This window comes from Lotus japonicus, chromosome 4 (genome assembly GCF_012489685.1).
Source record: "Lotus japonicus ecotype B-129 chromosome 4, LjGifu_v1.2".
Taxonomy (NCBI): Eukaryota; Viridiplantae; Streptophyta; class Magnoliopsida; order Fabales; family Fabaceae; genus Lotus; species Lotus japonicus.
In genome coordinates this window covers 81,675,811-81,688,766 of record NC_080044.1, presented here as the reverse complement: position 1 = coordinate 81,688,766, position 12,956 = coordinate 81,675,811, and the positions used below count along the sequence as shown (strand labels likewise).

Sequence of the window (12,956 nt, the reverse complement as noted above, 5' to 3'; positions counted from 1 at the left end):
TGATTTATATATTTCTGAAAATAAATAGCTTTCTTGTATTTTACTCGTCAAAATATTGTTTTGACTAATTGGACCCAATTATGCTACCTTCTAAAAGAAAGAAGAATAACTGATCAAGACACATGTTACATGTTTGGCAGGAAACTACTAGCTAGAATATATTCTGTCAATTACTGTATGTCGATAATGTTTCTACGTAAGAAACTTTTGTGTATCCTAGGGTGTGTGGTCCTGAGTTTTATTCGATATAATCTTTTTTTTTTACGATCGATATAATCTCATTGGTTTTATGATTTTATAACGGTTTGAAATGGATCATATATTCAGTTTTTGTTTAACTTTTCTCCCTTAAAGATTGTGGTGTATAAATCTTAATTGAAAATATTTAATATATAATAAATACAGCGATAATCATTTGCATCAATATAACATTCATATATTTACTAGCCAATATTATTTAAAATTGTGATTATATTTACTCATTTTGAGGCATATTTATTTACATAATTACTTGAAACTCATTTTATTCACATTCATCTTTTATAATAAGCATGTCATATAATAAATGTATAAACATTTAATAATGTACATATGTAATTTCAAAAAAAATATACATATGTAGGTATAAATCATATGATATATGTCCCCGAATGATAACTCAAGTAGTAAGAGCTAGGGGTTATGTAAGTTGGGTGAAGGAGGTACAGGGATCAATCTCTGGCGGGTGCAATTTATCTTTCTAATTGTACTAAAAAAAAATCATATGATATATGTAAATACATTTGTAAATATTTTGTTTGAGTTTGGATTAGATTGGTTTGATTTTGAAAATTAAATTCAAAATCCAAGACGAACCAATAAAAAAATTCAATTATTTTGGTTTGTTCAGTTTTGGATTTGATTTGGTTTCGATTTTTTTGGAATAGTTTTTTCAGTTTAGTTTGAATTGTTGAATCAGTTATGAACATTTCAAAATTCAAAACCTACATATGTAAGATAATTAAAGCCCCTCACAACACATCCTAGAAACTTCGGCTCGAATAGGATTGCCTTACAAAAAAATGGCAGAGGAGCTTGTTCTCTGCGGCAGGATGTGTGGCCACAATGATGTGGTTACCTACAGTGCCACGACGATCAACAATTCCGACATAGTTGTGAGCGCTTCCCGCGGCAAATCCATCATTCTATGGCACCTCACCAAGGGGACAAGACTTACGGTGTTCCCAACGCCGCCTGACTGGCCACACTGATGTGATTTTATTTTTTGTTGAAAAGATGATTCACATATATTGCATCTGGAAATGCATGCAAAATAAACTAGATTTCATCCTGCCATACGCTTAATTCAAAAGGAGTTCCATATCAATCGATTATGACTGGGTTTCCCGAAATGGGATTCAATCAAAAATATAATCCAACAGTTTAAGTTAAGCTCAGCCTAGAAAACAATCATGTCCAGGCCAATGGTTGTGGTATTCAAAAAATAATGAGATAGCACATGTTGCTTGCGCATGATCACTAGTTTATTGACTACAACAAGGATATTTAGGATTTATGGCTTATTATACACCTTTCAGCCGTACCAAGAGTTGGTTGTATGATGGATAAAAGCAATCTCATTTTGAACGGAACTGGTTGCTCACTGATTCATAGCTTGGAACATATAAAACTGCAGAACATGGAGAGACAAGATTACTACTCTGTAGAAGATAAAAAAAATATGGAGAATCGTTTTTGAAAACAAGGGAAATACCATCTCCATATGATGCCATTGTGAGAGGGGAAGATAAGAGCTTTTGAGAAATTGAAGTAATGTCTTTCAAAGTCACTTGGTCCACTGCCTTCAAGAAATCATCCACAGGTTTCCTGAGCAGGGGAAAGACATATTTTAGCTACTGACAATATAGCCTTTCAAGCATCCAGCAAATGCAAGCAACAATTGCAATATTTTATACAGAAACTACAGCTACCCTTTTATGTTTTTTATGCACAAAAATAAAATCTAATATGGTCTCGATCCATATTCAGTTCCAATTATGCACACTAACAAGCATTAACATTCTTTTCTAAAAAAACAAGCATTAACATCAAAGATGAGATCTCCAATCCAACAGAATATACTAAAAAAAGAAGGAAATGCTAAAGATGAAACAAACACAAGTAACAAAAGCGAACCTGAATAATTCATCCAGAAACATAACAAATACACTTGAAAAAATTATTAACCTCAGATCAATAGCAAATTTAGAAGCCATACCTCTCACCATATGTCAAAACTTGTCTTCCTATATCTTCTGAGACAACCATCTGAGAATAAATTAATTCAATAGTGATCAGATAGTACACAAAAAAAAAACCCCGGGAAAAACACTAAAAGCATGATAGAAAAAACAAAAGAGAGAAAATAAATGACAAAATTACGGTCATGATTTCAAAGTGCAATTTTTCATTTGAGATTGATTTACATACCCTTGATTCCAAATTCATCAAAATTGCAGATTTGGTAGCTTGTTTGGCACGATCCAGCTCTACATGGTTAACTACAGACAGAAACCAAAAGAATAAGTGTAAGGTTACAAATTTTAAAGTGGTAATCAAGAAGCAAAACACTTGACGAGTGAAGAGCATAATGGTATACCTTGTCCAGAAGTAGCAACTGCAAGAAGCTCATTAACTGTAATATCAATGACTTTTGATACAAAATCTGAACCCTAATGCATAAACACAAACTAGGTCAAAGATGACTGAAAAAAATTAAGGAACACTTATGAGGATTGTGAAGACAATCATACTCCAGAGGAAGGAAAAAACTGAAGGATCACATTCACCATATGTATATAAGCTTAATGACTCCGGGTATTTTGATAAAAAGAGAACGCTGAAAATAAATTGTACTCATTTACATTCTGGTGGATAACTTCGGTTGAAAATGATTCCAACCTCTATTTTCCACCCACCTACTTCGGTTGAAAATAAATTGACTGACATAAAAAATTCAATATGCCCAGAAATCATAATTCCAAAATCAAATTGGACAGGACCCAGAGAGGCTTACTGTTGTGACTTGGATTCCAAAAATGCCAGTATTGTTGTAAATATTGTTGAATGCTGAAATTGAATAAACTTCTGAAAATTTATTCAAAACATTGAGATCTGCAGATGATAAAAGTAAAAATGTTAAGGCAACAAGATTTACAAAAGAATATTTTTTTTGGAGGGGGAGAAAGCAAGAGGAAAAATTATACAAGAAATGTTGAAATTACAAAGAATATGCTGTCATTCTTAATTGTAACTGAGTATCAACCGTTTTAATCTCTATTCCTAGCTTTAAGTACAGAGCCTGAATAATTCGAGATAACTTACACAGCCGTGAAAACATCCCTTTACCAGGTCCACCAGCTGAGAATGATCCACCACCTCCCAACAACATCTATGTACAGTAAGACAATATAAATTATATGCAGACTTAAAAGAAACTATAAAAATGTAAACCTATTTTAAGGAGCAACTAAACAATGTACTTTAAGCAAATGATTAGCCACATTAAAATAAGGAAGAGGAAATAAAGAGTAGATATTAATACCTGAAGAACAGTCAAAACCATAGCATCCTTCAAATTATGCCATCCGCCAGGAAGTTCAAATGCAAGGGCAAAATGGGTCGTCTGGCCATTCAAGAAATGTCAGACAATGGCGGATGTTTGCACCCAAAAAGCAAACTTGATATTTGAACAGAAGCACAAAATAAAAAAGATATTTTTCTATTGCATACCCCTGATTCACTTTGACATCTATAGTCACCACCAGTATATACTGATTTTGGCTCCTCTGGACGAGGAACACTGGGTAGATCAGACAAAAGAGGCTCTGCAATGGATAGCAATTCCTCATGCTCAACACCAGAAGCTGCAAGTACTATCCGAGGTGCAGTATAATTTTCCTGATGTTCAATAAAATTGTCTCGTAAGAAAGGTAAGGACAGTTAACGTAGAATCTATAAATTTGAGAGAAATAAAAATATCATAATGCATAAAAATCAATTTTGAAGACTTACAGCAACAAATTCCTCCAGAAGTGTACCATTTAGTCCATTTAAAGCTGATTCTGAAGCTAAAAGAGGATTTGCCAAGGCACCAGAAAAACCAGCAGAATGGACTGCTTCCAATAGCAAGTCTTGAGGGTTTTTTGAAGCTTCACCAATCTCAGCCTTCACTTTCAGAAGCTACATATAATTGCAGTATTAACAACCGTAGAAATCTCAAAACTCAAAAGGCCACCACGAAATATGTAAGCACTAAGCAGGTCCAAATAAGTTACATTAATCTGTTCATTTCTATACAACAATAGCTATGTGAACCGCGATTGCTCACTCTTGTACAATTTCAATAAACTGAGTTTGACAGAAAATTTGTAATATTCTAAAAAAGGCAGTTAAAATTTTAAAAAATAAAATCCTAATAGGAATATAAATTTGTACTGCATACAATTTATTCCTAAAATGAAGTTATTTATAAACTTGACAATGTAGAAATATTTAAGCAGTTGCAGAACTAGCTCCAGGAGCAGTGGTTCAACGAGGCAAGCGAAAAACACAACCTTGGGCATGATACATTTGAGGTGCCAACTTTTAAGTTTTTGCAATATCAATTAATCTCCATTTGAACCATACACCAGACATTGGGGTATGAGGCCTAGAGGGCAATTTGAGACACAAACAACACATCTTAACCACCCCCCCCCCCTCCAAAAAAAAACAACACACAACACAAATAAGACATCTAATTTAGTTTGACTGTAGATTGTAAAGAAGTATCAGGAGAACCAAAGAAGAAAAACACACTCACGAAAGTGCATGCTCAAGGACATACGGTAGAAATTGCTGACATCAATGTAGTCTCAACTAAAACTCAGTGCAGAACTTCTGTTTTCAAAAAAAATCCAGCATAGCAGAACTCTAGTTTTGTTTACTACTATTTTATTAGCATAATTTAACTTTATAGTCCCCCACTAGGTTTTCTAATCACAAAAGCACACCTTGTTTCTTTCTAAGCCACAGTTAGCTCACTAAACACGGACGCTTCTTCCCATTGATGTTCATGCTGATATAAATTAAGTATTTATATTTTTTTCAAGTATAACTCCTAGAGCTACTTTTTTATGAAAGACTACAATCTGTTTCCAATGCTTTGCCATGACTTATTTTGCATTCATGTCTTAACTGTCGAATTAACTAATCATTATTCATTACATGTTTTTTTCTCATGAAAGTAGTGGATTTGCCTAAGCCTAATGCATTGTCACTTGGGGGTCTAGCACCTAGAGCAGCCTTACGCTTTTATGTTTCAACAGCACTGTCAGTAAAAGCATTCTACAAGTCTTCACAAGTCAAAACTCACAAGGATATGGAGATTGTAGAATATACCTGTTCATTAACCTCCCAATCAAGAAACGCAGGATTCCTCACAATATCAACAAGCAGCTCCACCATTTCAGGAACATAAGTCTTCAAGGCATCAAAGGTGTAACCCATCTGCTCCCTAGAAGCCGAGGCCTGCACATTCCCACCAATCGCCTCCACCTCACGAACCACTCGAAAGTGACTCCGGTTCAGAGTGCTCTTGAAGGCCATCCGCTCAAGCAGATGCGTAGCCCCAAAAGTCCCTGGAGTCTCGTAGATCGAACCGCAATCGACATATACACCTATGGAAGCCGCAGGAGTCTGAGGAACCACAACACAAGATTAAAATTGCATCCACCACCACACACACAATGATATATAGATTCACAAAACAGATACCAACAATTTGTTCATACTCATACCGCGGATGTTTCAGAGGCTACTTTGACTCCATTTGGGAGAGTAGTAACGATAGTTTTGGCCGGCGTGACATGATCAGGCAATGGAGGGGGTAGTGTAACACCTGGAAGAGGGAAATCCAGAGGTGTTGATGAAGTGGATCGTTCTCCGGTGAGCCATCCAAAGAGACCACCGAATCCAGAAGAGGATTGCTTAGTGGCAACAGTACTTGAGCTTGCAAATCTGGTAGTTGCAGGTAACCTATTGAGCGAACGGGCCTAAATAGCAGAAGAGCATAAAACAAAGACAAAATTGAGAATGAATGAATGAAGAAATCGAGGAGGGCAAGCAGATCTAAGAAATCGAAGAAGAATACTGACCCTGAGGCGAGAAGTGACGATCCTGTTCATGGTTGGTGCCACGAACTCGAACTCGAACTCGAATTGGAACTGGAACTTGGATTGACTGAGTGAGAATGTTTGATTCTGTGAGGCTTAGCTTAGGGTGGAGAAGCGAGCGACAATACTCAGAGACAGTCACAATTGGGCTACTGGAATCTTCTTCCCTCTACTTTTCTACTACGGGCTCTACATATGCACCAGCCCATCACCTATGTTTTTCTTGAGGGAAAACTTGTCCTTATCAAAAAATTAAAGATAAAATCAAGAGACAGTTTGTTTAAATTTTATTAAGGATAAAAAATATATCTTTAATTTATTTTATTTTTGAAAACGTTTACATGATAATATTTATGATTCTGTTGTAATATTTATATATATATATATATGAAAAATATATTATGAGAAGTTCAATTTTGTATGATTAATCAAATGTTAAACACGTAAGGTTATATATGTAATTAAACATGTGGTTTTGTTCTAATGACATGTGGTTTTGTTCTAATGACATGTCGTTACCACACAAAATAACATAAAGCATCATTGTCTGTTTTGTTATGTTATGTTTTGTCATGTTTGGTTCTACCTAAAGTAAAGGTAGATAAGTCACACGACAATGCTCTAGGACTCTCCTGAGTAAAATGGTAGAGTGAATCATGTCATTACATTGATGAATTGAAGGGGAGCGAAGATCAAGCAATTACATGAAAGGGGCAAGAAACCAAGTAATCACATTAATGCAGAGGAAAAATAGTCAAGAGGTATGCTAATGAGGCAAGAGAGGATGTATATGTACGTCTTCTCTATTGGTGGATGACCTTCATCATCAAGTACATGATCGACTCGAGAAGATAATGATGTAGAACTAGTGTCTTGGTCGACTGACTTACACCCTACAATCCACAAGCCCTAAAGGTTAAGAGTCAATGAGTCTTGATGACAAAGTCTTGCTGTGAGTGGGGAGGACAACTTAGTTAGAGATTTTTATGGGTCAGTCCTATCAGGTCCAACACGATAATAGCCCAAAACATTTATGACTAGTCATTGAGTTATACATAAAGTCCAAATTTGTATATTATACATTAGGTCAAACATTGTTTGAATCTGGTTATTAATTAATTAATTGATCTAGACATGTACGAGTGGAATAAATTCACAAGCCTCATCCTACTAAAATATTGAGTTGGGTTAATATAAATTAAACTTGTCCCATGAACACATGCAGTAGTCAAGAATCCATGCTCTTAAATTGCCTAAGCACTTTTATATTTTTGATTTAAATCAACTTCAACGATGTTAATTTTTGACTTAACTCCTTAATTCAATTAAGAATGTCTATCCCCCTTGTCGAAACGTGATGCTACTCCTTCTTCTTCTTCTTCCTCCCACTCTCTGTCAAAGCAAGTAGAAACCATTTTCCGCCACCTGTGTTCAACCACTTGTTATGTATTTTGAACCGTAAAATTAAAGAAACTTGCTATTCATTTCATATCATTCAAAAATGAAATCAGAACCTTCATTCCGCTACTCTGTTTTTACTATAAATACAATTATCCCTTATCTAATCCACTCGTTACACCGTTGAATTCGACACCATTACATTTACGCACGCACAAACCACCATCTCCTTCTTCCTCCGTTAATCACAATCCATCACAAATTCACCATTACAACACAAAACTCTGCATGCGACTGAGTGATGGGTTCCTCTCCAATTTCAAAGCCTAAAATCGTTAGAGGCTCCGCTGGTTATGTCTTGGAAGATGTTCCCCATTTGTCAGATTACATTCCTGAACTTCCTGTAAGTCATCATTCTGAGGACAAAATTATAATTTGCATGTTTTTTTGTTGTTGAAGGAATCTGAGATTTTTTTTGTTACTTGGTGTTTTGCAGACATATTCTAATCCTTTGCAAGACAATGCTGCTTACTCAGTTGTCAAGTAACAGTTTTGTTCTTCTCTTTAAAATTCATTATGTAGTGCATGTTATTGTTTGAAAAAAATTCTACAATTTATTCTGAAGCCAGAGAGAAACACATGTGGGTAGTTTCTCGTTTTCAGAATTGATTCTTATTACCGAGAAGCCGGTCCAAACATGCTAGTAATTTATTTTTCATTTTCATTTGACGCCTAGTTTTATTCATAATTTGAATTTTGCTGGCTTCTTCCCAGGCAGTATTTCGTGCACCCAGATGATAGTGTCCCTCAAAAGGTTGCAATTTTATTTTATCTTATTGTTTTGGGATAAAATTTCTTGGATTATATTATTGATAAGTACCTTGAAGGGTGACCTTGAAGTGTCTCTTCAACATCAATGCTTCTGTTTTCATGGAAGTATTAGTACTATAATTTGTGTAATTTATTTCCCTCACAGCTTATTGCAAACAAAGATAGTCCAAGAGGGACGCATTTTCGGCGCGCCGGACCTCGTCAAAGGGTACGTTCCACTATCTGTTTTTATAGCATATTTGGTTCTACGGTGAAATGCTCTAAAAGCACGTCAAGTCTTAGCTTTTGAGTAAATATGCCGTGCATTTTGTGCAAATTGCGAGATCAAACATGCTATTATTCGTCTAGGTACTTCTCGTGCTCAATTAATGTTCATGACCGTGTCAAATTGGAATTTCAGGTGTATTTCCAATCAGATGAGGTTCAGGCTGCTATTGTGACATGTGGAGGTCTATGCCCTGGCCTCAACACCGTGATTAGGGAGTTAGTATGTGGTTTATACCATATGTATGGCGTAAAGAAAGTTTTGGGAATCAATGTAAGTGAATGTTGTGCTATTAAGGAGTTTTACTTGCAATTTTGTTGATTTTCAACCATTTCATAATTCATACAAGCGATGAGAAAATGAATATAAAAAAAAGACAATGCAATGGCAAATTCAAATGGAGGTTGCAAGCTTGACTTCTGACAAAACATAAATGTGGTTTTCACTCCTTTGTTTTCATTCTTCTCAACTTCTTAAGCTTTTGGTTAACTGCAAATGATGAAGATTAAAATGTTACTCTTGCTTTCTGTCATCCTGCGTGTTTATATACTTTGGAATCACTGAACTTTTCTTGCTTCTGATCTCACTCATATTAAACAAGAGTAAATATCTGATATAACTTTAGTCTCATTATCTGTAAAATAAATTGTTGTGATGTGAAGGGTGGATACAAGGGTTTCTATGCTCACAATACAATCCCTCTAACTCCTAAAGGCGTGAATGATATACATAAGCGTGGGGGAACTATCCTTGGTTCGTCGCGAGGAGGACATGACACCACTAAGATAGTTGACAGTATTCAGGATCGAGGAATCAATCAGGTCTGCATTTATTTCTATTTACCAGAACATATAATTTCACCTTTGTATATATATATATCAGACTAATAATAACTCAGTCAATTTCAGGTTTATATAATTGGAGGAGATGGAACTCAGAGGGGTGCATGTAAGATTTTTGAGGTATAGATATTTCTAACAATGAGAATACTAGACTTTTTGGGTTTATAAACACAAATATGCTTCCACTTTCTCTTTAACACTTAGTTCATTGTAGATACTTGTGATGTGCAAATTGATTTCATCTGGGTAGCAATTTATTAACAGTACAAGTTGATTATCCACACAGGAAATTAGAAGGCGAGGTCTTAAAGTTGCAGTTGTAGGAATTCCTAAAACCATAGATAACGACATTCCGGTATATCTTTTTCTCTCTTCCATGTTGCTGGTTCCAACTCAAAATCATTTGGATCTAATTATTGCTCACTGCAAATTAGCATATTAAACTTGCAAAATTGTTTTCTGTTGTCTCTGGCTTAATAGGTTATTGACAAGTCCTTCGGCTTTGACACAGCTGTTGAGGAGGCTCAACGTGCTATAAATGCAGCTCATGTTGAAGCTGAAAGTGTTGAAAATGGCATTGGTGTCGTCAAGCTGATGGGCCGGTACAGTGGTAAGTTTATTCATTGCTTGTAATGCCTCCACTCTTCTCCAGCTTAATCGTTTTCAATAGCATGTTTGGATTAGCTTCTGAAACTCAGAGGATACTCACAGGAGCTTCTCCATAGAATTAATTTCGGCTATAGAATTAATTGTGGAAGAATATCCAAACCCACTAAGATGGCAATTAGTCTCATGGTATCGGCTAGGGGCAGCAAGAATCCCTTTTGATATCTATAGGCCACACTTGTTGGAAAATATGGGAATAATAAGAGGACTATCTAGAAAAGCTATCTGGTTTCAGAAGAATGTGGATCATTCTTCCATATAACAGTCTCTAAAAGTAAAAGGCCATTTGGGAGGGAGAGCTAACTTCATAGCAATAACAATTAACGGTCATAAATTATTATAGCATGTTTGGATCAGTTTCTCTTTGATCAAAATCGATTCTGAAACATGCACTTAATGATAATACAAACCACCAAATGTTGTGTTAATCAATTATTTTCTTGATGCAGTTATAAAGCCTAAAATTCCTTCTAATATGCTTTATTTTGGATGCATGGTACAGGGTTTATTGCAATGTATGCTACTCTTGCTAGTAGGGACGTGGACTGCTGTTTGATTCCAGAATCACTTTTTTTCCTTGAAGGTCCAGGTGGACTTTTTGAATTTGCAGAGAAAAGACTTAAAGAAAATGGCCACATGGTTATTGTGATTGCTGAAGGGGCCGGACAGGATCTTGTTTCTCAAAGCATCCAATCCATGGACAAACAAGATGCTTCCGGAAACAAACTTCTTCAAGATGTTGGGCTATGGATATCCCAAAAGTTGAAGGTGTGGATTATTATTTGTTCTGTTTATGCTGGCTGTCTCAGTGTGATCTTTGACTGCATTATCCTCTTAATTCCTTTCTTAAATACAGAATGAGATTTGTCTTTTTGGCTTTCTTATTGTCATTCCATGTCCATTTAGACTACCATTACAATCATCTACTATCCCTGCCCTACTACTTTTCATGTTTGAAAGAAAGTTTTCAGTATCCGTTTTGATGAATTTAAAAATGCTTGATTCTGGTTTACGATGATCTTGACTTGAAACCTTGTGAAAAGCGGTACTAAAAATGGATTTCCATTTGCACTATGTGAATGAAAATCTCGGATCAATTAATAAGCAGCTTGTGGTGGACACATGGTCACTGATTGGATGGTAACATTTTTCCGAACTGAATGACATGTTAAAAGTGCTCACAAACTAGAGAATCACTAAATATGCTTTGTTTTCCATATATATAGATTATTTCATAATTGAAGAATACTTGTGAGGATATTTAAGCATTTTGAATCTTTGATCTTGCAGGAAAATTTTGCCAAAAAGAAGACACTGGCTATAACTCTCAAATATATAGGTTGGTAAAGATGAAAACTATGTAGTGTATAATGAAAAGCAGGAACATCTCAAATTTCAAGTATTACCTCCTTTCTTTATCTGACAGATCCAACCTATATGATCCGAGCTGTTCCAAGCAACGCTTCTGATAACGTATACTGCACACTTCTTGCTCAAAGTGCTGTTCATGGAGCAATGGCAGGTTATACTGGCTTTACGAGTGGGCTTGTCAATGGAAGACAAACGTATATACCCTTTTATGTGAGTTCATTGGCCATGCTTGATATTTTGGTTCTCCTGCTTCTGCATAATAGATGGGAATAATTTGTTTATATATAAACATCAGTACACGGTCAGTTTTTTATGTCATGATGAGATGAAGTAACTTGTACTTCTAACTTCTAAGGGTGCATTTGAGTAAACATTTTAATTAAGCGTTTATTCATAAGCATATATGACCAAATAGCTTATAAGCAAGTCATAAGTTATTTACATAAACTCTCTCAAACACAGCGTTTATGCTATAAGATAAGTTCAAACAAGTTCTTTCAAACGGGACCTAAGTAGGAAATTGTAGCAGCATTGCATTTAGCTTACAAAGTCCAGGTCTTGCTTAACTGTCTCGGATGTGGGTTGTTTTATCATGCAGAGAATCAATGAAGGACAGAACAAAGTAGTGATAACTGATAGAATGTGGGCTAGGCTTCTATCTTCAACAAATCAGCCCAGTTTTTTGACTGGTAAGAATGTCAATGAAATGAAGGAAGAAGAAGCAGCATCCAAGGAGTAGGATGGGAATTGTTCAAGCAACCATTTTGTTAATAAAAAGAAGTCAGCAGCATCTATCACTATTCTCTGTACATGTCATTGCCTTGTAAGTAGTATCATTAGGAGCTAGTTTTTTTTTTATCCTTTCCACTTCCCTAAGATGGGGAAAATTTATATATTATTCTTTTTTCTATCTTGTATGCTAATCATTGTGAAAGAGTTGTAATTTATCTCAAGTTAATTTTAGTTTTAGTTTCTTACCCATGACTCAACTAAAGGTGCAATCGTGTGCGTTTAGATATCAATTTAATTAACGTGAAAACACATTCATTTTAATTCATAAGAAATTTCGTTCACTTTTTATCTCGAAATGAGTGCTAATATCTATTAACACTGACGCTAATGAGTATCCAAACATTCATTGTAGAGGTTGGAGATATGAATGAAACACACTACTAATGAAGCATTAGAAATTCAAAATCTAATATGGGCAATTATATATCTATAGAAAGTTGAGCCCAAAAAAAATCTATAGAAAAGAAAATGTTTCAAGTAACCATATGCCAATGTTATTTTGCAACTTCTTGTTATTCTTGTGGATGTCTTTGTTGTTCGTTGTTTATGGGAAGATTTTAACTCTTAAGAGTTGATTTTTCAGTATTTTCCTTTTAT

General features: G+C 35.2%; 2 protein-coding genes across 2 annotated transcripts; one reads left to right on the top strand and one right to left on the bottom strand.

Moving 5' to 3' along the window:
* Positions 1–1,340: 1,340 nt before the first annotated feature.
* LOC130711464 (mitochondrial-processing peptidase subunit alpha-like) lies at positions 1,341–6,367 on the bottom strand. The gene is made up of 13 exons (XM_057561091.1): positions 6,177–6,367; positions 5,820–6,074; positions 5,422–5,718; positions 4,054–4,221; positions 3,772–3,939; positions 3,584–3,664; positions 3,364–3,430; positions 3,056–3,153; positions 2,639–2,711; positions 2,470–2,540; positions 2,258–2,307; positions 1,754–1,866; positions 1,341–1,669 (listed from the first exon to the last, which is right to left on the bottom strand). The coding sequence occupies exons 1-13, from the start codon at positions 6,204–6,206 to the stop codon at positions 1,617–1,619; spliced, it is 1,524 nt and encodes a 507-aa protein (XP_057417074.1). The 5' UTR covers positions 6,207–6,367; the 3' UTR covers positions 1,341–1,616.
* Positions 6,368–7,583: 1,216 nt separating this feature from the next.
* On the top strand, positions 7,584–12,542 carry LOC130716295 (ATP-dependent 6-phosphofructokinase 3-like). The gene is made up of 13 exons (XM_057566501.1): positions 7,584–7,995; positions 8,089–8,135; positions 8,367–8,406; positions 8,569–8,631; positions 8,824–8,961; positions 9,351–9,509; positions 9,597–9,650; positions 9,817–9,885; positions 10,011–10,140; positions 10,699–10,964; positions 11,487–11,535; positions 11,623–11,777; positions 12,166–12,542. The coding sequence occupies exons 1-13, from the start codon at positions 7,894–7,896 to the stop codon at positions 12,304–12,306; spliced, it is 1,413 nt and encodes a 470-aa protein (XP_057422484.1). The 5' UTR covers positions 7,584–7,893; the 3' UTR covers positions 12,307–12,542.
* The last annotated feature ends 414 nt before the right edge of the window (positions 12,543–12,956 follow it).